At 43.3% G+C, this 26,451-nt stretch overlaps 1 protein-coding gene across 3 annotated transcripts in view; it reads right to left on the reverse strand.

Moving 5' to 3' along the window:
• The window catches only part of LOC121550051 (transmembrane protein 108), a 95,351-nt gene that overhangs the window by 24,657 nt on the left and 44,243 nt on the right, over positions 1 to 26,451 (reverse strand). For 2 of the 3 annotated variants that reach the window (XM_041862151.1, XM_041862154.1), the window contains exon 2: positions 7,973 to 8,056. In XM_041862151.1, coding sequence (XP_041718085.1) covers positions 7,973 to 8,012 — 40 coding nt within the window. In that variant the 5' untranslated portion in view covers positions 8,013 to 8,056. Of the gene's footprint in view, positions 1 to 7,972; positions 8,057 to 21,590; positions 21,813 to 26,451 lie in introns of those variants that run through there. The other variant, XM_041862153.1, reaches the window with a different exon arrangement.

Consider the following 26,451-nt stretch of genomic DNA (forward strand, 5'->3'; position numbering starts at 1 on the left):
CCAGCAGATGGAGCCATAGCTGTCTGGGTTTGCAGCCACCTCAGGGGGATGTAACGTCCCTCCAGGACACAGCCTCTCGTGACATCACACCATAAATACACAACTTGAAACAACCACATATTTAACCATGGAACACGTTCTATTTGACCAGTGAGGGGCCAAGCCTCGACACACCCACAACTGGTTTATTCATCAAAACCCAGCCCTTTCTCGCCACCGCCAGCACTGTGCCGATAATGTTTGGTTGTGAAAATAGCAACAATATTTCCCCCCCAAACCTATAGCGCTACCACCTGAGCTTAGATTTCCCATTGCTTTAGGTTTGCTAATCGATTCCCCTGGAATAAACAAAAAAAAATACTAAACCCTCCCCCTGACTGAAATTGAAAAGCATGACCCTCCCCCATTTTCCTCTAGGTACAGTGAGGGAAAAAAGTATTTGATCCCCTGCTGATTTTGTACGTTTGCCCAATGACAAAGAAATGATCAGTCTATAATTTTAATGGTAGGTTTATTTGAACAGTGAGAGACAGAATAACAACAAAATAAGTAAAAAATAAGAATTTGACCCCTCTGCAAAACATGACTTAGTACTTGGTGGCAAAACCCTTGTTGGCAATCACAGAGGTCAGACGTTTCTTGTAGTTGGCCACCAGGTTTGCACACATCTCAGGAGGGATTTTGTCCCACTCCTCTTTGCAGATCTTCTCCAAGTCATTAAGGTTTCGAGGCTGATGTTTGGCAACTCGAACCTTCAGCTCCCTCCACAGATTTTATATGGGATTAAGGTCTGGAGACTGGCTAGGCCACTCCAGGACCTTAATGTGCTTCTTCTTGAGCCACTCCTTTGTTGCCTTGGCCGTGTGTTTTGGGTCATTGTCATGCTGGAATACCCATCCACGACCCATTTTCAATGCCCTGGCTGAGGGAAGGAGGTTCTCACCCAAGATTTGACGGTACATGGCCCCGTCCATCGTCCCTTTGATGCGTTGAAGTTGTCCTGTCCCCTTAGCAGAAAAACACCTCCAAAGCATAATGTATCCACCTCCATGTTTGACGGTGGGGATGGTGTTCTTGGGGTCATAGGCAGCATTCCTCCTCCTCCAAACACGGTGAATTGAGTTGATGCCAAAGAGCTCGATTTTGGTCTCATCTGACCACAACACTTTCACCCAGTTCTCCTCTGAATCATTCAGATGTTCATTGGCAAACTTCAGACGGCCCTGTATATGTGCTTTCTTGAGCAGGGGGACCTTGCGGGCGCTGCAGGATTTCAGTCCTTCACGGCGTAGTGTGTTACCAATTGTTGTCTTGGTGACTATGGTCCCAGCTGCCTTGAGATCATTGACAAGATCCTCCCGTGTAGTTCTGGGCTGATTCCTCACCGTTCTCATGATCATTGCAACTCCACGAGGTGAGATCTTGCATGGAGCCCCAGGCCGAGGGAGATTGACAGTTATTTTGTGTTTCTTCCATTTGCGAATAATCGCACCAACTGTTGTCACCTTCTCACCAAGCTGCTTGGCGATGGTCTTGTAGCCCATTCTAGCCTTGTGTAGGTCTACAATCTTGTCCCTGACATCCTTGGAGAGCTCTTTGGTCTTGGCCATGGTGGAGAGTTTGGAATCTGATTGATTGATTGCTTCTGTGGACAGGTGTCTTTTATACAGGTAACAAGCTGAGACTAGGAGCACTCCCTTTAAGAGTGTGCTCCTAATCTCAGCTCGTTACCTGTATGAACCAGGCAACGAGTGTCCCGCCAGAAATCTTTCTGATTGAGAGGGGGTCAAAAACGTATTTCCCTCATTAAAATGTAAATCAATTTATAACATTTTTGACATGCGTTATCCTGGATTTTGTTGTTGTTATTCTGTCTCTCACTGTTCAAATAAACCTACCATTAAAATTATAGACGGATCATTTCTTTGTCAGTGGGCATACGTACAAAATCAGCAGGGGATCAAATACTTTTTTCCCTCACTGTAACAATTTCTACCACTCCCTAACAAATTTCATGCAATTCTACTCATTTTGCCATGGGGCGGAGAGATAAATGTGCAGTATTCCAGCTAATGTCCTGCAATTCTACTCATATTGCCTTTGGGTGGAGTGAGATGTTTGCCGTTTTGAATATGATATCTGAGTGACAGTGACTAGAAAAATCAATGGGGGCCCTGCGGTCTGTAATTTGACCATGATTACTACAAGCTTATATAGTTGGCTAGACTAACTTACCAATGTAAAAAATGTTCGGCCCCACTGTTTTTGTTGATCCGTGGGCCTATTTGGGACGCATCCTATCACACAGTGGGATACATCCTATCACACAGTGGGATACATCCTATCACACAGTGGGATACATCCTATCACACAGTGGGATAATATCTTCCTGTTTGAATGCTGTGCAATGCTCGTCATATTAGGCTCCCGCCCCACTTTGAACACAGACATGTTTATCCCAGATCCCATATCCACGCTGTCAGAGCACTGAGGAATGAGAGACAAGAAGGAAAAAAAGGGCTTCTGGTATAATGATTTAGCGGGACACTCGTTGCCTGGTTCACTGGGACTGTGACAGCGACTGGGCCGCAGGGCTGGCTCTGGTCGGCTCAAACAGGAAGGAAATACATAAACCAGGAAGTTGTCCGAGCTCTGCGGAGAACACTGAGCCACGAGGGCTGTGAAAAACAATGCCATAAAATAGGCCGCCAGCTCTCTCACTAAATGTATAAGTTATTCACAACATTACAGCGGTGTTATGATGATATTACAAGCACCATTTATTGCCACAATAGAACCCTACGGAGAGGCGAGAAGCGTGGCCCTGCAACTCAGATTAGGGAGATTACTCATAGTGTGCAATCATTCCCACCGTACACTAAATGCTCTCACAGATAAGCATTTTATGATTGCATCTTTACAATGCAATTTACACTTGAGGCAAGGAAATACTTTAAAGGAATTGGCTTACTTGGAAGGAATTGGATTGAGGACAGAGGCAAAACTCAATTTTCTTAAAACAAACGATGAGTCTACCCTGTAGCGTCAGGTGGGCCTGTACAGTACCATGTTGAGCCAGACAGACATGGAAGGGAAGAGAGAACGGAGAAGAAAAGAGACCAGAAGAGAGAACCATAGGAAAGGAAGAGTGTGTCGTGACGTGACTCTCATTATTTTGATGACTATTATTTATCGAATAATTACCTACTATGTTTAATTGTTACTAGATTAAATTAATCATGTAACAGTTAACTCATTAGGCATTTAGGGCACCACAGGAACAAGTTACTGTTTCCCGAATTAACTCTAAAGATATCTCTTATCGCTTAACAGTCATTTATTAATCATTTACCTCATATCAGTCTCATTCTGAAAGTCGTAGGATCTTTAAGTCTGCACTGATCATTCCGTACCACACAAATGTATTTAATTATTTATTTACTATCTAATTAAAAATGATAACACAAGATACAAACACGTACACAGTATAGGTAGGGATTAGAAACTTAATACAATGAAAACGGACTAACACAATATGACACTTGTTACAAAAGATGGCGAGTTAAAGAGAGAGAGAGAAAACACTAGGATACACATGGACCTACGCTCACAGTAACCCTAATACTTTGTCCCGAACTTTGGTAAGAAGTAATGCATGTATTTACATGTTGGAGGTCTTCGTCGTGTATCTCTGTTGGACCCAGGCCTTCGTGGGAAGGGGTCGATTGGGCCTTCTCTTTCGGATGGCCTTTTAGATGTAAGGCTCAGATTGTCCACAAGAGGTCACAATGTCCATCTTCTTAGTTGTCTGTTTACTTTCACTTGTTCTGGAAGTGGTCTTCTGAGGAGGGCTAATCAGCCATGTCGATGATCCCCTGTGGGGTGATGAGAGCAGTGTAGTAGACGATGGTTTGACGAGAGTAACAGGATGGTCCCACTTAAATTCACCTTCTTAGATACAGTCCTTAGAACAGCTACTCAGCCGTAACATTGATTGTTAGTGGAGGCAACTTTGTCGTCTTCACCTCGTGTTGATTTTCAGGGTCGGGACCAATATGGACAAAAGCTGCAGCTTGAGGTCCGTCTAGTCTGATCTGATAATTCTTAACTCAGTCTTTTATGCACTCTGGTAAAGAGGGGCGTTTCCGTCATACTGACACGCTCTCTGAGCTCCCTCGGGCGTGGCTAGTTACAAGGCAAAAGTATTATTATCACTATGATTTTGTTAGAAAGCTAAAATCACATTCCTATCTTCACGAAAACATTGTCTTCCTCCTTGATATTTTCTACACAAGGTAAAGGATGTATACCTGATAGACACAGTGTAAAAGCTCTTCAAGTCACAGTGTTTTCGTTATAACGCCTTTATACCATTTTTAATGACATCACAAAATATACATGAATTTTCCATATTCCATTTCTCATCATTCCCAACGTTTGGATGTTGAAATATATTGTCCCAATGTTCATTGTTGGATGTTTACGTTTTTGGGCGGCAAAAAGTATCTGAAAAAAAAGGCATTCCTTTCATCATACTAGAGCGCCAGAGATAGATTCTCCTCCTCTCTAATTTATGGCAGTGTTAAGATGTCAAGACCGGCACAGCCCCCCCCATGGGTAAGAGCGTCTGGTTGTTGTCGGCCATTTGATGTGAGGCCTTTAATCCTCACCCAGGGAGAGTCATGACAAGTGCGACCAAAGAAAATAGGAAGAGAAGAGAGAAACGTCCTGTTCTGACGAGTGTTTGATCATATCATGATATGATATCATCCCTATCTCTGTGCATTCTCTCTGAAACCCCTCTCCACAGCCAAAGCTATAGATCTACATCAGAGTTGGGTCAACTCATAAGATTAATTGAAATTCACTCCAAGAATTGAAAAGTGTCATTTATTTTCAATGAGGATTGTTCAATTAACTAAATTAATTTCCATTTAGTCAAATATTTACTGACCCCAACTCCGGTTTATATTAACCCCAGGATGCAGCCAGAATGAGAAATGAGAATAGTCTGTTTTACTGAGGTGGGTCTCAGGTGGGCCCCTCCCGCTAACCTGGTTGCACCCCAAATAGCACCCTATTCCCTATAAAGTGTACTACTTTTGAACAGGGGCCACAGGGCTCTGGTAAAAAGTAGTGCACTATATAGGGAATAGGGTGCCATTTGGGATGCAGCGAGTTGTGTGTGAAGAGCCTGGGGAGAGGCAGGCCACAGCTCTGACCCACGCAGCACATCTAAGTGACAAATAGGCCATAGGCCGTCAAAGTTGGGTTCCATAGAAAACTCAAGAAACTTCTCAAAAAGAGGTGACAGAAAATGTGGTACCAAAAACCACATGGTACCAGAAACTATCTGCAATTCACTTATCCTAGGGGATACGATTTGACATATCCTACATTTCTGAGCCACAGATTGATAAGAGTTTCCTTTCCAAAGGTTCCATTATTTCCGTGGCTGTACCCTCTTCTTAGCTGTGTTACTGTCAGTGGTTCAGCCTGACCCCATGTTCCACATTCTGCTCTGGTGTTTCAGCCTAGCTCAGTGGTTTCTGTGGTGGTGGGGCAAGCCATCAGAAAATACGGAGTGTTGCGGCGTAATTGGCTCAGTGTTCTGTCACTCATGGGGACACTACTTCACTGCCAAATCTAAGGGTAGAGCTAAAAAATTCAAGCCCCTTGGGTGCTGCCATAGAGTTACATTAGAAGTGCCCATCCAAGATGGCTCAAGGTCATTGGCCACAGATAAAATGACGTCAAATCACGTTATATCTACAGTAGCTTCGATCGGACTGATCATGTCAACATCATACTTTCAAAATCTTAGCTAGCAGTCATCATCATGAATCAAGTCGACAATCTACTGGCAAATCCTTTTTAATCCTTGTCATATGAAGAGAAATAATGAAGAGAAATTATAGATAAAACGTATCGGTGCTCATCGGCCATTGGACATAAACATTACACAACAAGGTGGAAATCGCAAATTTAACAATGAGTGGTTTGGAAGGAATCTGTGGCTAACTGCAAGCATTGCTAAGCAATCACTAGCCTGCTATTCAGTGGAGTGGGTGTGTGTGTGATCCCAAGTTTGGGTTTAAGGGTCTCTTTTCCAAGCTTAAAAGGATAAACACTCAACATTGGCAATGCTGTCAATCCAGCATGACTTCTGCTGCACTCAAAACAACTGGAAACTCGGAACTGGGAAATCTGACATCAGTGAGTTCAAGACAACTGGGAACTCGGGAAAAAACTAGCTCTGACTGGGAAAATATGTTTTGAACGGTCATCCAACTCGGAATTGTAAATCGGGAACTCTGGCCTCTTTCTAGAGCTCCAACCTGAAGATTACTGACGTCATCATGAATCGACTTTGTTTTTTTCCGAGTTCCCAGTTGTCTTGAAAGCACCATAAATCAAGAGAATGCCAAATTTTGATGACAAAGTTTGATGACAGATTTTGCCCACGAAGGACTGCCACGTCACCTTCCTGTTCAAGTGAGCACAGCACAACAAGGTGAGTCCAAAAATGTATTGTATGCTGCTGCATAAATGATGTAATATGCCAGGGAGATATGTATACTGTAGCTAAGAAAGTAATACTAAGTGTATGTTGTGTAGTAAGCTGTTAGTAGCCCATGTGCCTCACCCTAATAATTTGGTCAATTTCCCCCTTTTAATTACACCTGCTGTTCTGACTTGGTGGTGCACATGTAGCCTATAGTCTGTTTTAGAGAATTGTAATCGTCGAATATTGTAAGAGCTTTCATTGTCTGTTTATATGCCCCCTTTATTTATCCTACGGTTCTAACTTGGTGTACAGGGAGAATACTGTAAGAACGGCCCATGTTCTGAATTCCGTCACTGTACATTTCAAAAGTGCTGAACAAATAGTTATATTGACTACGTCCGTCCTAGCTCGCTCATTAATGTCTTAATCAAAATTACGGATTGCCTCTTATTCGCTCGTCGTCCCCTTATACCAGAGTTTGTACATCTCAATTGTCAGTAGAAACCACATTTGTTTAAGCAAGTCAGCCACATCAGCTATGTTTTTTTAAGGCAGTAAATGAGGCTGAATGAACTGTTTCGCTGCCAGACAAGGCTCCGCTGATAGCCAGGTGTAGCAGTGGTAAGGTGTTGGGACTGCTGTTGGGACCCACTGTTTGTCACCATTATAGTGCAATTAATGTATTGTGTTGTGTTGTGTATCAAATTTATTTAATTTTTTGGTTCGCCCCACCAAGATGTACATGCTAAAATCACCACTGAACATATGGAATTGTTTTAAGATGGTCATACCATGGATCATTTAGCTATTTGATTTAGAATTGTAGGACTCCTTTAGCTATCAAATTATATATTTTTTAATGATTTGATAAAATATTGAATTTGGCCTTTACTACTATAGCCAGTAGAAACGTATTGAATAACACATTCATAAATGGAAAAAAATACAGTCAAAAAATGTATCATAAGGAATAAGGTTTTGAAATGTCTGTCCTATATCTAGAAGATATAAGAAAGCTCTGGAAATATTGAAGTTTTTTTTGGACACCCTTATTTTTGTGGGCACAAAACTTCCATTTGTTTGTATGGGTTACCTTCAGACAAGTCCCATGACACTTGTGAGGCCTGTGGGCATCCTAGAGCAAAACTGATATGTACATGTTCGTGAGAGTCTCATCTTTCCATAGAGGGGTCATAATAGTTTGTAGGCTAAACCGTTCGGACGCTACAGACAATTCTGTGCGAAGACTGATTTTCGTGATGTCTCATTGTCTGACAAACACCGCTGTAGTTCTGTCACCTTTCACCGCAGATGCGGAAGTGTTACATAGGCGGATGCTCTGGATTGAGATGTTCGTATTGATCTGTAGTTATGTCACTGCTATGAGTCTCACTAATGTACAGTATATGATTTGACTGTATTCTATCTCAGTTAGTATATGAGGACCCAGTCTTGTCTACTCACTCAGCAGCTGGCGGCGCAGGACCTGCAGGCTTCTCTTCATGGTATCATGTGGTCCGAGTCCTCCTCCACAGTGCTCATGGTTCTCTGTGGAACACAACCACACCAGAGAGAGAGATTAAGACACTGCGCTGTCAGGTAGCACGATTAGCTCAGGTAACTCGGTCAGATACTGATGAGATTAAGTGAGGACATAGAGGGGAGAGAGAGCGAGAGATCGAGAGGGGGGAGAGAGAGGGGAGATAGAGAGGGTGGACAGAGAGACAGACCGACAGACAGAGAGACAGACATACAGACAGAAAGAGACAGACAGACAGACAGGAATGGAGATAATAATACAGTCAGAGACAGACCAGGGTGGACAGAGAGACAGACATACAGACAGAAAGAGACAGACAGACAGACAGGAATGGAGATAATAATACAGTCAGAGACAGACCAGGGTGGACAGAGAGACAGACATACAGACAGAAAGAGACAGACAGACAGACAGGAATGGAGATAATAATACAGTCAGAGACAGACCAGGGTGGACAGAGAGACAGACATACAGACAGAAAGAGACAGACAGACAGACAGGAATGGAGATAATAATACAGTCAGAGACAGACCAGGGCGGACAGAGAGACAGACATACAGACAGAGAGACAGACAGACAGACAGAGAGACAGACAGACAGATAGGAATGGAGATAATAATACAGTCAGAGACAGACCAGGGCAGACAGAGAGACAGACATACAGACAGAAAGAGACAGACAGACAGAGAGACAGACCAGGGCAGACAGAGAGACAGACATACAGACAGAAAGAGACAGACAGACAGACAGGAATGGAGATAATAATACAGTCAGAGACAGACCAGGGCGGACAGAGAGACAGACATACAGACAGAGAGACAGACAGACAGACAGGAATGGAGATAATAATAAAGTCAGAGACAGACCAGGGCAGACAGAGAGACAGACATACAGACAGAAAGAGACAGACAGACAGACAGGAATGGAGATAATAATACAGTCAGAGACAGACCAGGGCGGACAGAGAGACAGACATACAGACAGAAAGAGACAGACAGACAGACAGGAATGGAGATAATAATACAGTCAGAGACAGACCAGGGCAGACAGAGAGACAGACATACAGACAGAAAGAGACAGACAGACAGACAGGAATGGAGATAATAATACAGTCAGAGACAGACCAGGGTGGACAGAGAGACAGACATACAGACAGAAAGAGACAGACAGACAGACAGGAATGGAGATAATAATACAGTCAGAGACAGACCAGGGCAGACAGAGAGACAGACATACAGACAGAAAGAGACAGACAGACAGATAGGAATGGAGATAATAATACAGTCAGAGACAGACCAGGGCAGACTAGTCGGTGCTTACATTTGCTAATCAGTTCAGCCAAAAACAGAAAGAACTGAAAAGGTATCGATAAAAAATAAAAAAAACTCTGACAACAATAATAAATAAATATTCACAGTGACAGGCATTAATACTTAGCCATGGAAAAGCACCATAAATCAGGGTTGGGTTAGACCTTAAATGTACGGAGTTGGCTCCTGAACACTGGCTAGGCATTACCTTATTTTTGTATATATATATATATTTTTTTTCTTTAATGCTTTTATATTACAAAATAAATAACAAGACAAAAAAAAAAAGCTAAGCAAAGGTAAACTGGGGTACAATCACCATTTCAAAAGGCAATATAATTAGTGATATGATACAAGTAATTGTTGACCCTAAGAAATCATTATAATAAAATACTAATTATATTAATAATAAAACATTTAAACAAATAAGGTATCCTTTGTTTGGCGATGGGCAGTGTACCTGATGTGTTATTGTTTTCCTTTATGTACAGTGAGGGAAAAAAGTATTTGATCCCCTGCTGATTTTGTACGTTTGCCCACTGACAAAGACATGATCAGTCTATAATTTTAATGGTAGGTTTATTTGAACAGTGAGAGACAGAATAACAACAAAAAAATCCAGAAAAACGCATGTCAAAAATTTTATAAATTGATTTGCATTTTAATTAGGGAAATAAGTATTTGACCCCTCTGCAAAACATGACTTAGTACTTGGTGGCAAAACCCTTGTTGGCAATCACAGAGGTCAGACATTTCTTGTAGTTGGCCACCAGGTTTGCACACATCTCAGGCAGGAGGGATTTTGTCCCACTCCTCTTTGCAGATCTTCTCCAAGTCATTAAGGTTTCGAGGCTGACGTTTGGCAACTCGAACCTTCAGCTCCCTCCACAGATTTTCTAAGGCATTAAGGTCTGGAGACTGGCTAGGCCACTCCAGGAATACCCATCCACGACCCATCCACGACAATCATGTCTTTGTCAGTGGACAAACGTACAAAATCAGCAGGGGATCAAATACTTTTTTCCCTCACTGTACTTGTTTTAGTTATATCTCATCTACGTGGTGTTGGCATCCTGGCATCCCTATCTGCACAGCATTTCCACCGTCTTTGCACGCGTCACACACACACACACACACACACACACACACACACACACACACGCATACACATACACACAGATACGCACTCTCTCTCAAACACACACACATGCAGACACGCAGACACTTACACCCATACTCTCACATATACACACATATACACAATTTTGGCCCATTCCTCCTGACAGAGCTGGTGTAACTGAGTGAGGTTTGTAGGCCTCCTTGCTCGCACACACTTTTTCAGTTCTGGCCACAAATGTTCTATAGGATTGAGGTCAGGGCTTTGTGATGGCCACTCCAATACCTTGACTTTGTTGTCCTTAAGCCATTTTGCCACAACTTTGGAAGTATGCTTGGGGTCATTGTCCATTTGGAAGACCCATTTGCGACCAAGCTTTAACTTTCTGACTGATGTCTTGAGATGTTGCTTAAATATATCCACATAATTTTCCTTCCTCATGATGCCATCTATATTGTGAAGTGCACCAGTCCCTCCTGCAGCAAAGCACCCCCACAGCATGATGCTGCCACCCCCGTGCTTCATGGTTGTGATGGTGTTCTTCAGCTTGCAATCCTTCCCCTTTTTCCTCCAAACATAAGGATGGTCATTATGGCCAAACAGTTATATTTTTGTTTCATCAGACCAGAGGACATTTCTCCAAAAAGTATGATCTTTGTCCCAATGTGCAGTTGCAAACCGTTGTCTGGCTGTTTTATGGCGGTTTTGGAGCAGTGTCGTCTTCGTTACTGAGCGGCCTTTCAGGTTATGTCAATGTAGGACTTGTTTTACTGTGGATATAGATACTTTTGTACCTGTTTCCTCCAGCATCTTCACAAGGTACTTTGCTGAGTTTGAAGGTAGGCCTTGAAATACATCCACAGGTACATCTCCAATTGACTGAAATGATGTAAATTAGCCTGTCAGAAGCTTCTAAAGCCATGACATCATTTTCTGGAATTTTCCAAACTGTTTAAAGGCACAGTCAACTTAGTGTATGTAAACTTCTGACCCAATGGAATTCTGATACAGTGAATTATAAGTAAAATAATCTCTCTGTAAACAATTGTTGGAAAGATTACTTGTGTCATGCACAAAGTAGATGTCCTAACCGACTTACCAAAACTATAGTTTGTTAAATGCACCAATTTGTAAGTCGCTCTGGATAAGAGCGTCTGCTAAATGATTTAAATGTAAATGTTAACAAGAAATTTGTGGAGTGGTTGAAAAACAAGTTTTAATGACTCCAACCTAATTGTATGTAAACTTCCGACTTCAACTGTAAGGTTGCAGAAACTATACCATGAATTCCAAAGAACTGTCCGTAGATCTTCGAGATAGATTTGTGATGAGGCATATATCTAGGGAAGGGTATACAACAATTTATAGAGTGTTGAAAGTTTCCTAGAGCTTCCATTGGGAAATGGAACAAATATGGAACTACCCAGCAGCATACCACCCTGCATCCCACTGCTGGCTTGCCTCTGAAGCTAAGCAGGGTTGGTTCTGGATGGGAGACCAGATGCTGCTGGAAGGAGGCACTCTTTCTCTCTGTGGTCACTGAAGATCTGTGATGGAAAATGTTATGTTGTGCTTTTCTAATTTATACATTTCTATGTTCTATGTTTGTGCTTTTCTATAAACCAATTTCTGTGTTCATGCAAGTGACTGATTGAACGAACCCTCACTATCAGTATCTGCAATTAGGCAGTACGCCCAGACCCTTGTTTTGATATCTCAGTTTCACGGTCTCAGCTTAGAGAAGAAGCCTCGTGAGGTATTGGTCTCTCACATGTATGACCCAGTATTGGTCGGTCACATGAATGACGCAAACGTTAATGATGAATGAATTATGAATAAGCTAAATCATGCAAATATGACTTGTCAGTATATATGGGAACTAACGGGACTGCCCCGTTAGAGCTCCTGACAGACGTTCACTATGGTGCATCAAGTTTGTTGGAACCTCTCCAGCAAGATGACAATAAACAATGATTCATTTAAGATTGACTTCCATTGTCCCGGTGTAAGAATTTCCACAACAGATCCCATGGCACTTATCGTAAGAGTAGGAGTAGGGGTGTTAACCCCGGTGTCCTGGCTATGTTCCCAATCTGGCCCTCATACCATCATGGCCACCTAATCATCCCCAGCTTCCAATTGGCTCATTCATCCCCCCTCCTATCCCCTATGTCTGGAGAAAACCAGGCATAGCTCATCACCTGTCTAACACCACCCCTACCGTGAAGCATGGTGGTGGCAGCATCATGCTATGGGGATGCTTTTCAGCGGCAGGGACTGGGAGACTGATAAGGATAGAGGGAATAATGAATGGAGCCAAATACAGGCAAATCCTTGATGAGAACCTACTTCAGAGTGCAAACGACCTTAGACTAGGGAGAACATTTTACATTCCAACAGGACAATGACCCCAAGCATACAGCCAAAGCAACGCTGGAATGGCTTCAGAACAAGAATGTGAAAGTCCTTGAGTGGCCCAGAATTGAATCCCATAAAAAATCTGTGGAAAGACTTGACGATTGCTGTTCACCGCTGCTCCCCATCTAACTTAACAGAGCTTGAGAAAATCTGCAGGAAGAATTTGAGAAAATCCCCAAATCCAGGTGTGCAAAGCTGATACAGACATACCCAAGACGATGCAAAGCTGTAATCGCCGCCAAAGGTGCTTTTACAAAGTCTTGACTCAGGGGTGTGAATACTTATGTAAATTAGATATTTCTGTATTTCTTTTTCAATAAATTAAATTTGTCATTATGGGGTATTGTGTGTAGCTGGGTGAAGAAAAAAACAATTTAATAAATGTTGAATTCAGGCTGTAACACAACAAAATGTGGAATAAGTCAAGGGGTATGAATATCCTTTGGTTTCTTATTCTATGCGTTATCATTTCCAAACTATAGATTTAATTAATTGTTTCTTTCTAATTGCTAATTTGTGGTGCCAGCGGTTTAAGCAAAATTCTAGTAATCTGTTTAAGTGTTGTTATTCTCTGAAGATGTACTTATCATATTCAAGAACCAGTGCAGGAGGGGTACAGTACATCTAATTAAAGGATGTATGTCGTTGAGAGTTTTATTAGGTCCCACTGCTTGAGTAAGATAGCTTCTTACTTGGGAATGCAGTACTTTGGGGCCAGCCTGCAAATTCAATTAACTACTGCTCATCCAAAACAGTGCTGCAAGGATTCTGACACAAACAGAAAAGTCTGCTACACATCACCTCCATCCTTGCTGATCTCTATTGGCTACTTGTTCCTCAAAGAATTGACTATACAATTCTCATCCTTGTCTACAAAGCACTATATGGCATCAGACCCGCCTACCTGTCAGATCTACTCTCCCCCTATCAACTTCCACGCACCCTATGTTCAAGCCACACCAAACTCCTACATGCCCCCAGGACCAGGCTCAGCACAATGGAGGACCGTGCCTTTTCCTCCCACACACCACGCCTATGGAACTCCCTTCCTGATAATCTCAGGGTTGTTCAGACTGTTGGGGCTTTTAAAGCAGGACTTAAGACTCATCACTATCAGCTGACCTACCATCATGTCCTCCCTCCAAGACTTTGATTGTTGCTTTCATGATATGGTTAGATATTGTCTTGCCCAACTCACGCCTCTCCCTTGTGATTAATGAGCTAGCCTAGGTTACCCCTGATTTAGGCCTATTACCTACGGGTGTTGCACTTCCAGTACCGATCCCAGCGACCCACTGATACCAACCGTGGAGCTGGCTTAGCACTCGGCGGCCGACAGCTGTGGTGGGAGAAACCTTTTCCAAAAACCACTCAGCGGGACGTCCAGCTCAGGGGTAGGGCAACCCATAGTTCATCAGGCTCTCCTAGTGCTATAAGACCAGGGGAACTTGAGTCCCGCTGAGCAACTATTATTATCAATATTTGTTTTATTTATTGTTGTGTCCGTCACAAACCATTCACCTGTGGACCTGGAGTTACTCACCGTAATGGGACCTAGTGTCCCATGAGACGAGAGGTATAGTCACCGTGCCTTCGCCTAACATCCTAAGACATTCTATAGACACCCCAAGCACGGACCCATACGGTAGCAAACAGAGGAAGCCCTCTGTTTCCAACAGTCTTGAAGGAGTTCCCACATATGCTGAGCACTTGTTGGCTGCTTTTCCTTCACTCTGCCGTCCAACTCATCACAAACCATCTCAATTGGGTTGAGGTCGGGTGATTGTGGAGGCCAGGTCATCTGATGCAGCACTCCATCACTCTCCTTCTTGGTCAAATAGCCCTTACACAGCCTGGAGGTGTGTTGGGTCATGGTCCTGTTGAAAAACAAATGATAGTCCTACTAAGCGCAAACTAGATGGGATGGCGTATCGCTAAAGAATGCTGTGGTAGTCATGCTGGTTAAGTGTGCCTTGAATTCTAAATAAATCACTGACAGTGTCACCAGCAAAGCACCCCCACACCATCACACCTCCTCCTCCATGCTTCAAGGTAGGAACCACACATGCAGAGATGATCAGTTCACCTACTCTGCGTCTCACAAAGACACAGCGGTTGGAACCAAATATCTCAAATTTGGACTCATCAGACCAAAGGACAGATTTCCACCGCTCTAATGTCCATTGCTCGTGTTTCTTGGCCCAAGCAAGTCTCTTCTTCTTATTGGTGTCCTTTAGTAGTGGTTTCATTGCAGCAATTCGACCATGAAGGCCTGATTCACGCAGTCTCCTCTGAACAGTTGATGTTGAGATGTGTCTGTTACTTGAACTCTGTGAAGCATTTATTTGGGCTGCAATTTCTGAGGCTGGTAAGTCTAATGAACTTATCTTCTGCAGCAGAGGTAACTCTGGGTCTTACTTTCCTGTGGCGGTCCTAATTTGAGCCAGTTTCATCATAGCGCTTGATGGTTTTTGCGATTGCACTTGAAGAAACTTTCAAAGTTCTTGAAATGTTCCGGATTGACTGACCTTCATGTCTTAAAGTAATGATGGACTGTCATTTCTCTTTGCTTATTTGAGCTGTTCTTGTCATAATATGGACTTGGTCTTTAACCAAATAGGGCTATCTTCTGTATACCTTGACACAAGATAACTGATTGGCTCAAATGCATTAAGAAGGAAATAAATTCCACAAATTAACTTTTAATAAGGCAAACCTGTTAATTAAAATGCATTCCAGGTGACTACCTCATGAAGCTGGTTGAGAGAATGCCAAGAGTGTGCAAAGGTGTCATCAAGGCAAAGGGTGGCTACTTTGAAAAATCTCAAATATAAAATATATTTTGATTTGTTTAACACCTTTTTGGTTACTACATATGTGTTATTTCATAGTGTTGATGTCTTCACTATTATTCTACAATGTAGAAAATAGTAAAAAAAAAAAAAAAATGGAATGAGTAGGTGTGTCCAAACTTTTGACTGGTACTGTATATTTGTTTTGTTTAATTATTATAATTTTATATTTTTCAATTTTATTTTATGCAATTTGAGATTATTCTTGTATAATGAAAAGTGCTTTACAAATGTACTTTATTATTACTTGTTAGTAATTGTAAAACTGAAAGTTATGGAGGTTATGTATATTTTTTTAATAGATTCTATTATGTATCTTTCCCCTTGTCTGTGAACATCTGGTGGTACCTGGTCCATTACAATTTCTCGCAGGTGGATCATGTCTGTTTGGATACATTTTGTTTTGGTGTCCATACCTTTTATGGTGTTATTTATACAGGTATGTTCTATCTGCTTCTGATTTCCCTGTATTTAGTCTGGACCCAGATACGGCACTATATTGTTTTATTTCATCCATAGTGGCGGGAATTGACTGAGGTATGTTGTTAAATAGAGAATTACGTCGTTTGCATACATTGCTAATTTGTGTTCTTCCTGTCCGATCTGTAGACCTTGTACTTTCAGATTGTTTTTTATATTTCCGTCTAGCGGTTCCATCCTTAAAATTAAGATTAAAGGTGACAGAGGATCTCCCTGTCGTGTCCCCCTTAGAAGGTCAAAAGAGTGAAATAATGTACCATTTACCATTATTCTGGCATTTGGTGTTTTGTACATAATTTGCAAGAAAGTTTCACAAAAGTAAAAAAAAATGTAGGCCATGACAGTTGATATTTTGCATAAGCAGTTGATATTTTGTCAGGAGTCTGCTGGACATAAAACCTGTTTGGTCAGAGTTTATGATATCTGGGATTACAGTGCCTTCGGAAAATATTCAGACCCCTTGACTTTTTCCACATTTTGTTACGTCACCTGCCTTATTCTAAAATTTATTAAATCGTTTTTTCCCCTAATCAATCTACACACAATTCCCATAATGACAAAGCAAAAAGAGGTTTTAATAAATGTTTGCAAATGTATTACAAATAAAAAACGTAAATATCACATTTACATAAGTATTCAGACCCTTTACTCAGTACTTTGTTGAAGCACCTTTGGCAGCGATTAGAGCATTGAGTCTTCTTGGGTATGACGCTACAAGCTTGGCACACCTGTATATGGGGAGTTTCTCCCATTCTTCTCTGCAGATCCTTTCAAGCTCTATCAGGTTGGATGGGGAGCATTGCTGCATAGCTATTTTCAGCTCTCTCCAGAGATGTTTGATCGGGTTCAAGTCCGGGTTCTGGCTGGGCCACTCCTGCATTGTCTTGGCTGTGTGCTTAGGGTCGTTGTCCTGTTGGAAGGTGAACCTTCGCCCCAGTCTGAGGTCCTGAGCGCTCTGGAGCAGGTTTTCATCAAGGATCTTTCTGTACTTTGCTCCATTCATCTTTGCCTCGATCCTGACTAGTCTCCCAGTCCCTGCCGCTGAAAAACATCCCCACAGCATGATGGTGCCACCACCATGCTTCACCGTAGGGATGGTGCCAGGTTTCCTCCAGATGTGACGCTTGGCATTCAGGCCAAAGAGTTCAATCTTGGTTTCATCAGACCAGATAATCTAGTTTCTCATGGTCTGAGAGTCTTTAGGTGCCTTTTGGCAAACTCCAAGCGGGCTGTCATGTGCCTTTTACTGAGGAGAGGCTTCCGTCTGGCCCCTCTATCATAAAGGCCTGATTGGTGGAGTGCTGCAGAGATGGTTGTCCTTCTGGAAGGTTCTCCCATCATCACAAACGAGCTCTAGAGCTCTGTCAGAGTGACCATCAGGTTCTTGGTCACCTCCCTGACAAAGGCCCTTCTCCCCCGATTGCTCAGTTTGGCCAGGAGGCCAGCTCTAGGAAGATCCTTGGTGGTTCCAAACTTCAGGTTGCACATGAGCTCAATTTAGAGTCTCATAGCTAAGGGTCTGATTTCTTGTGTAAATAAGGTATCCGTCACTTCCTGGGCATTTCTCATTTGTAGTTTTTTTTAATGGTAGCTGTCAGTTCTTCTTCAGTTATTGATTTGATTAACTTAGCATTTTGTTTGTCTGTCACCTCAGGGAGATTGATTTTTTCTAAGTATGTTTGTATTTTCTCTATGTTAGATTATTGTGCCTCTGGAGTATAGTATTTGACAAATTAATTAGCTATTTCAGTTATTTTGGTGAGGATTCTGAGTTGTTATCTTTAATTCCTGGTATGTAGGCATGAAATTCAGTCCACTGCACTCACTACCTGGGCTGGTCAGTAAAACCAATTATTGGTCATTAAACATTGAAGAATAGGGCCTGTAGTGTACTGAGCTAGATATCACTAAAGTGTATGCTAACTCCCATGGGTAGTCTAGTGACAGAAGTGATAGCACCTTGATTAATGAAAGGAAGCCACACACACGCAAGCACGCTTGCAGACACAAATTATTTTCACCTCTGGAAAAGCGAGCGTATGTGTGTTGGTGTGTGTGTGCATATGTGTGTGATTGCATTTCCCCTTGTTGCCCTGTCCTTGGGGAATACACATACACACCTGAGCTTCCCCTAAAATGAATCCCCACTGCATAAATAATCTGGTGGCGGTGGCGTGTGAGATGTGGAATTGGATTTGTGCCCCCTAGGACGACAGAGTCTGGATGTGGGCAACCTGGGTGTGCGTCCCAAATTGCACCCTCTTCCCTATATAGTGCACTATGTTGGACCAGAACCTTTGGGCCCTGGTCAAAAGTAGTGCACTATAAAGGGAATAGTGTTCCATTTGGGATACAACCAGTGTTTCGTTGTGATCACCATGGAATGAGAAGGAGAGGGATAAGCAACACAAGCACAGCAGCACAGTGGCATTGATCATTTAATAATGTATTGTTCCTTATAAATATAATCACTTTTATAATAGACTGGATGGAGATATGCACGCTGCAGGCTAGAGCTCTTCAAGGGTCCAAAAAGTCAGACCCGTTTCGAAATGGTCCTGGGGCTTTCCTACCCGGACCCGATATGCATCAATATTTTTTTTAAATATAGAGACCTGTTCCAAATGGACCAGAGGACAATTAGACCCGTTCCGTATAGACCTGGTCAGATCCAGACCTGGTCCGGTCCGAGTGAGGGAAGCAGCAGAAAAGTCATTTTTTAAGCAGCTTTATTAACTGGAGCTGATAAAGCTTGAGAGGAGGGAGAGAGGTGTCGCTCTAGCAGGCGTGGAGGGGCCATACTGTGTGCGACTGACACAGGGAGGACGGAGCGAGAGACGAGAGACAGCAACCAACCATGTTGACTCGCGCTATAGTAGACTTATAGCTGTTATAGCTAGGTTATTTATCATCAAATATGATTACGTAGTACCGGTCTTGACTGCATCAAACCAGGAGAAGCTAGTTAAGATAGCTAACGTTTGTAGACTTATAGTGCATGCACTTTCTAATCCTACAGTTACAACTATACTGAACAAAAATATAAACACAACATGCAATAATTTCAAAGATTTTACTGAGTTACAGTTCATATGAGGAAATCAGTCAATTGAAATAAATAAATTAGGCCCTAATCTATGGACTTCACATGACTGGGAATACAGATATGGGGCGGCAGGTAGCTTAGTGGTTAAGAGCATTGTGCCAGTAACCGAAAGGTCGCTGGTTCTAAGCCCCGAGCCGACTAGGTGAAAAATCTGTCTATGTGCCCTTGAGCAAGGCACTTAACCATAATTGCTCCTGTAAGTCGCTCTGGATAAGAGCGTCTGCTAAATGACTTTTAAAAAATAAAATATGCATCTGTTGGTCAAAGATACCTTACAAAAAATGGGCCTCAGGATCTCGTCACAGTATTTCTGTGCATTTAAAATGCAATTGTGTTCATTGTCTGTAGCTTATGCCTGCCCATGCCATAACGCCACCACCACCATGGGGCACTCTGTTTACAACGTTGACATCAGCAAACCGCTTGCCCACACGACGCCATACACGTGCTCTGCGGTTGTGAGGCCGGTTGGACGGACTGTCAAATTCTCTAAAACGACATTATGGCTTATGGTAGAGAAATGAACATTCAATTCTCTGAAAGGAACATTAAATTATCTGGCAACAGCTCTGGTAGACATTCCTGCAGTCAGCATGCCAATTGCACACTCCCTCAAAACTTGAGGAATCTGTGGCATGGTGTTGTGTGACAAAACTGCACATTTTAGAGTGGCCTTTTATTGTCCCCAGCACAAGGTGCACCTCTGTAATGATAATGCTGTTTAATCAGCTTCTTGATATGCCACACCTGTCAGGTGGATGGATTATCTTGGCAAGGGATAAATGCTAACTAACAGGGATGTAAACAAATTTGTGCACAACATTTGAGAGACATTTTGGAAATATGGAACATTTCTGGCATCTTTTATTTCAGCTCATGAAACATGGGACCAACACTTTTCATGTTGTGTTTGTATTTTTGTTCAGTGTAAGAACAACTTCATTCAGAATATTAAGTAGCAGCTTACCTGTTGTCTCTTGGTTGTTGTACACTATCCTTCTCTTTTAACTTTTAATTCCGTCATTTGAATTCCATCCTCCATTGATTAGATATCTCCTAACTTTTGCCACACATGGAGCGAGGCTCTATGACTGTAACCTATTGCCGCTTTGATGACTCATGTTTGGCCAACAACAAGCTATACGCGCCACGCTCCACTCTCATGAAAAGCAAGAGCAGCAGCAAAAATTATCTAATTTCGCTCTACTGCAGCAGTCCATTTAGATATGTACGGGCCCTTCCGGACAAGTCAGTTAAAATTACACATACCAGAGACCCGTGACAATCATATCAGATCCGACCCAGACCTGTGACATTATTTAGAATTCTGCTCGGGTCCCGGATTGGATCTTAGGTATTCGGGTACTGGTGGATCCGTGAAGACCTCTACTGCAGGCTGCAACTCAATCCACCTACTACCAGTCATATTTGCATTTGGATGTATTTGCCAACCACCTGAAAAGATCAGCTAGCTGAGTTGCTGTGTATTTGACATGTACAATTGCACAATTGTGGCATACCTTTCATTAGAGAAAACACAGGTGCGTATCATGACTCTAGTCCATCGAGAGAGAAAGAGAGAGTGGAGAGGCTGTGGATTTAACTAGCTAAGATAGAGGAAAGCATCAGGCTGTTCACACATGGGGAGCTGTCATAGAAATAGAATTACTAGAACGGGTAAAGCCCCTCAGACCACTGCACAGAGTACAGCTGGACACAGAGTCAGAGAGAGATAATGTGTTATGGCAGGCCGCGTCATGGTCCTTATAGTCCAGGAACAGGAAGGAACAATACTCCTAAAACAGAGCATTATGTCAGGGTATGTGTTTGAAATATGTTGCTTAGAAGAAGAATCAAAATCCCCACTTCCATAGGATATAATACGACAGAATATACATCCATCCAAAGATGTAAACATATTTCACAAATCCACACAGAGGCAGACCCACAAATATCCTATAAATCAGTTCTATATGAAATGATATGGGAATACCCTCCACCTGTGTATTTTCTGCGTCAGAGACAGCTAGCAACTCCATGACATTCCAGCCTTTTACAGGAGAATAACAAATCAACCGCTGCATGGCAACTGACACACACACACAGAGACTGTGGCCATTGCCATGGCAACCCTAATAGTAGCCCTACATTATATATTCAAATCTTCTCGGCCAGGACAAACTCGGGTCTCCATCAGTGAGAAGAAAAAAAACACAACCCCCAAATTTCTAAAAGAGAAAGACAAAATAAAGCACTCACCATTGGGACTGGGAGAATAAGACTTTCAGAAACAATCCCCTTCCTCCTAGCAGATCAGCCTTTGTGTTTGGGCTCATGTTGACAGCCCGTTGGGTCCTCAAAATGCCTTTGCTGCTGCTACTTGGAGAGTGCAGCTCTGAATAGTGAGTCTGGAGGGTGGCACAGAGTTTACGCCCCAGCCAAGGTCACTTGAGATGGGGTAGTGAAATAAACATGTCAATCCGTCTCCCCCAGGGTACAAGCCCGCAAGGATAACAATACCTTTTAATTTTGGACTTCCCTCTATTTTAGCGTCTAAGAGTCTGGCTCTATGCCTGCATGAAGCTGCACTTTCCATTACAAGAGAGTAAAGAGAGAGAGGTTGGAGGGAGTGAGGGAGTCACTGAACGAGTGGACAGGGTTGCGCTCTGACAACAACCCACAGATGACCCAAAACCCTAATCACACACTTTTATGGAAGCTGGTGAGCTGATATTTTCCTCACTCCAATACAAGGTTCTCACGGCTAGGTTTATCGGCTTGTTACAGCTGCATTGAATGAACACACTGTGTGTGTCTCAAATAGCAACCTATTCTATTCCCTATATAGTGCACTACTTTTGACCATAGGGTTCGGTCAAAAGTAGTGCACTATGTAGGGAATAGGGTGCCATTTGGGATGCAAACGCTGTCTATCTGTGAGGGCGGTCGGTAAATAGAGACAGAGAACTTAGGAGAGACGTGCTTCTGAATTCATTACACAGATTTATGGTATTACAGAAACAAATCAGAGAAAATATGGCCGTCGTAGGTGTTACATTGACTTTCTATCACTTTTGTTTCCTTAACTTTCTATCGGATAGCTGAAAAGAGTTATCCAAGCAAACATGCGCACATTGGCACGATGTAGGTTGCCCCATGTAGACTAACCACATTGGGGCCAATGCGCATTTACCCAGTGTGGCCCAGTGGGCAGCCCATATCTGGTGAGGGCAGCCCTCTCTTTGCCTGAAATGCGCCCATCTTTCTCAACAAACATGCCCACATTGGCACGATGTGGGCCCAATGCGGGCAAAAATATTGGCTATAGGAAATTTGCTATTTCATAGGAATTTATTTATTACCTTTAAATGTAATGCATTAATTGCATAATTTTCTAAACATGTTACAATGTATCAGAAAGACAACCAAGTTATTACTATCATACATATATCTTTACAAGAGAGACTGTTACATTTCTCATGTGACATGCACATATTTAAGTATTTTTAAATACTTCATCATTGGCAGTGTACAAGATTTAAAAAAATATTATTAGCCATCACACAATAGAACAGCTAAACTGGAATGACACTCTCAGTAACAGTTGCACCAAAAGAACTGGGTGCAAACCCCCCAAAATATTCTAATGAGCCCCGCCTCTAGCTGGGCTTGGTGTGGGCTAGCCCCTGTTGGGCTTGGTGTGGGCTGGCCCGTGTTGGGCTGTGGTGGGCTAGCTTGTGTTGGGCTGGAGTGGGATTGGTGTGGGCTAGCCCGTGATGGGCTGGTGTGGGCTCGCCCGTGTTGGGCTGGTGTGGGCTCGCCCGTGTTGGGCTGGTGTGGGCTCGCCCGTGTTGGGCTGGTGTGAGCTCGCCCGTGATGGGCTGGTGTGGGCTCGCCCGTGTTGGGCTGGTGTGGGGTCGCCCGTGTTGGGCTGGTGTGGGCTCGCCCGTGATGGGCTGGTGTGGGCTCGCCCGTGTTGGGCTGGTGTGGGCTCGCCCGTGATGGTCTGATGTGGGATTGCTGGGCAAACCTGCGCTTGGCTAGCCCCTGTTGGGCTGGTGTGGGCTTGGTGTGGACTTGCTGTGGGCTAGCCCATGCCCACCTTGGTCACCGAATACCCACATGGGGCCAATGGGTGTCATGTTTGCTGCGATAGATTTAACAACTTTCCCGTATGCCACATTTCTCCACCATTTTAATATTCTAATTCTAAATATATAAATAGGTCAATTTACAGTAAGGGCACCAAGGCAGCCCCAGAGGAGAAACAATGTGTAAGTACCAAATGGCACCCTATTCTCTATACAGGGCTCTACTCATAGGGCTCTGGTCAAAAGTAGTGCACTATAAAAGGAAATAGGTGCCATTTGGGAAACAGACCGGTTACATTAGATTAGAAAAGTGAATTTCCAGTGGACCTCATTGGCGTGATCTCAAGGGGTTCCATGTGATTGCAACAAGACTGTGATGCCTATCTCCACCCCATCCTGCCAGAGGACCAGCCAAAAGAGATGTTTCTTTCCCCCCTTTGATGGGAATCAGTAAACAGTTCCTGATAACATGGCCTCCCTCCTGACGCAAAGGGCTTCGTTCTCTCCATGTGTTTCCTGTGCTGTTGTTTGTTGGGAGGACGAACCTCAGAGGTCACTAGTCTCAGGGCCCCTCCCCTCCCTCTGCCGCTGCCCTCCCCTCCACCAGGCCTTACGCTCTTAGTGACCTCACAGTAGACACAGGGCCGGACTACCGCATTTGGGGCCCATTTTGCCATGGTGCTGAGAGAAAAATCAGTTCCTGAGTAGTTTGGTTATCCGGCCCTGAGTAGACCAAGGGCAGTTGGGCTTTCATAACAGGAATTCACATAAGACCCTGCTGAGGCTGATCCCCACTGACAATAGATGATGGGCCTGATTACAATGAACAATTCCATTATGAAACAAATAACACTTCTTCTTCAAGAATGTGCCACAACAACAGCTAAGGGCCAGTGAGCAGTGACTCAACCACAGAGCAGCCGATTGGTTGTTGGTGCCACTGGAGAGCTGCTGTGATTACTTAATTGGGCGGCCAGCCAGACAAAACAAATTGAATGTTTACTACAGTATCGATTTGCTCCAATAATGGTCCCTGATGAAATAGCACCAGGCATTTACCACAAGCTCTATATAAAGGAAAGCTTGGTTCTTCAGCATCCCATTCCTCCTCTCCACCATGGCAAATGTGTATCTGCAGGATGCTATGGTGCTGAGTCACTGGCAGTGCTGTGCTGTGATTGAACGCTGTCGACGTCATCGGCCATGGCCCTGATGGCAGGATGAGTTGCAGTTGCTATGTCATGCAGGCTGGAGGCGGTTGGCGCTGTCTGCACGGGTCATCAATCAGCACAGCCTGCCACCACTTCCCCCGCCAACCAGCTAGTAAACGCCAGGCCATTAAAAGGACATTAGACTCCCTGCATGCCATTCACCCCGATGCGGCGGGAGGTGGGGACATATCATCACTTCCTATCAACCCTTACTGACTAACTGGTCTGACTACCTGAGTCTCTTACCACTTACATAATCATGGGGGATTCTCACATACTGTACTGCCTGCCTGTCTGTCTGTACATCTCCAAAACAAGTCTAAACCCTTAAGAGTACATGGATAGAAAGGAGTAGAATGGAGTAGCAACAGCTACTTACAGCTGATTTATGTTGCTATAGTCCCCTCATAAGTGGCTTGTAAGTAGCAATTCTGTTCTATTTGTACAAGAAGCGTATCGTAACAGACACAGTAATTAGTTCACAAAATGCCTCTGCAAGAACATTAAATCACCAAAAAGAGACACACCACTGGCATAAAATACAGCCGTACTGTCACATCTATTCCCGCTCCCCCTCTCCGGCACTCAACGTCGCCGGTCTACTAACCACCGGTCCTAGCAACCCATCATTACGCACACCTGCGCCTCATCATCAGGCACACCTGGACTCTATCACCTTCCTGATTACTCCCCATATAAACAGTGCACATTCGGAAAGTATTTAGACCCCTTGACATTTTCCACTTTTTATTACGTTACAGCCTTATTCTAAAATAGATTAAATCGTTTTTTTTCCCTCATCAATCTACACACAATATCCCGATTGCTCAGTTTGGCCAGACGGCCAGCTCTTGGAAGAGTCTTGGTGGTTCCAAACTTCTTCCATTTGAGAATAATGGAGGCCACTGTGTTCTTGGGGACCTTCAATGCTGCAGAAATGTTTTGGTAAACTTCCCCAGATCTGTGCCTCGACACAATCCTGTCTCGGCGCTCTACGGACAAGTCCTTCGACCTCATGGCTTGGTTTTTGCTCTGACATGCACTGTCATCTGTGGGACCTTATATAGACAGGTGTGTGCCTTTCCAAATAATGTCCAATCAATTGAATTTACCACAGGTGGACTCCAATCAAGTTATAGAAACATCTCGAGGATGGTCAATGGAAAGAGGATGCAGCTGAGCAAAATTTTGAGTCTCATAGCAAAAGGTCTGAATACTTATGTAAATAAGGTATTTAGGTTTTTCTAAAAATCTGTTTTCGCTTTGTCGTTATGAGGTATTGTGTGTAGATTGATGAGATTTTGTTTTTATTTAATCTATTTTAGAATAAGGCTGTAACGTAACAAAATGTGGAAAAAGTCAAGGGGTCTGAATACTTTCAAAATGCAATGTAGCCATGATGCCTTACTTTCGGAATGCACTGTATAGCACTCCGTTGTTATTTCCCATCAGGCGTTATTGACTGTTTCCGATGCTGCTCCTGTTTTTATATTGTTTATTGTTCGTGTTCTATTAAACTCTCCAACTGCACCTGCTTCCTGACTCCCAGCGTCTACGTTACAGAATAACGCCTCAATATTATGGAAGCAGCAGTTGAGCAATGCTTCTCCCAGATTGTCAGCGAACAGGGAAACCTACTTCGCCAACACCACAACCAGCTGGCTCAACTGGGAATGGCTATGGAAGAGGTCCTCCGCGTTCTGCAGCTTCTCAACGTTACTCAAGTACATCACCTCCCTCGGACGGAGGATTGTCTACCACCAGTCGTCCTAGCGAGCCAGTATCCCAGCCCATCCAGCAGTCTGTCCAGGTCAGCGA

This window comes from Coregonus clupeaformis, chromosome 34 (genome assembly GCF_020615455.1).
Source record: "Coregonus clupeaformis isolate EN_2021a chromosome 34, ASM2061545v1, whole genome shotgun sequence".
Classification (NCBI taxonomy): domain Eukaryota; kingdom Metazoa; phylum Chordata; class Actinopteri; order Salmoniformes; family Salmonidae; genus Coregonus; species Coregonus clupeaformis.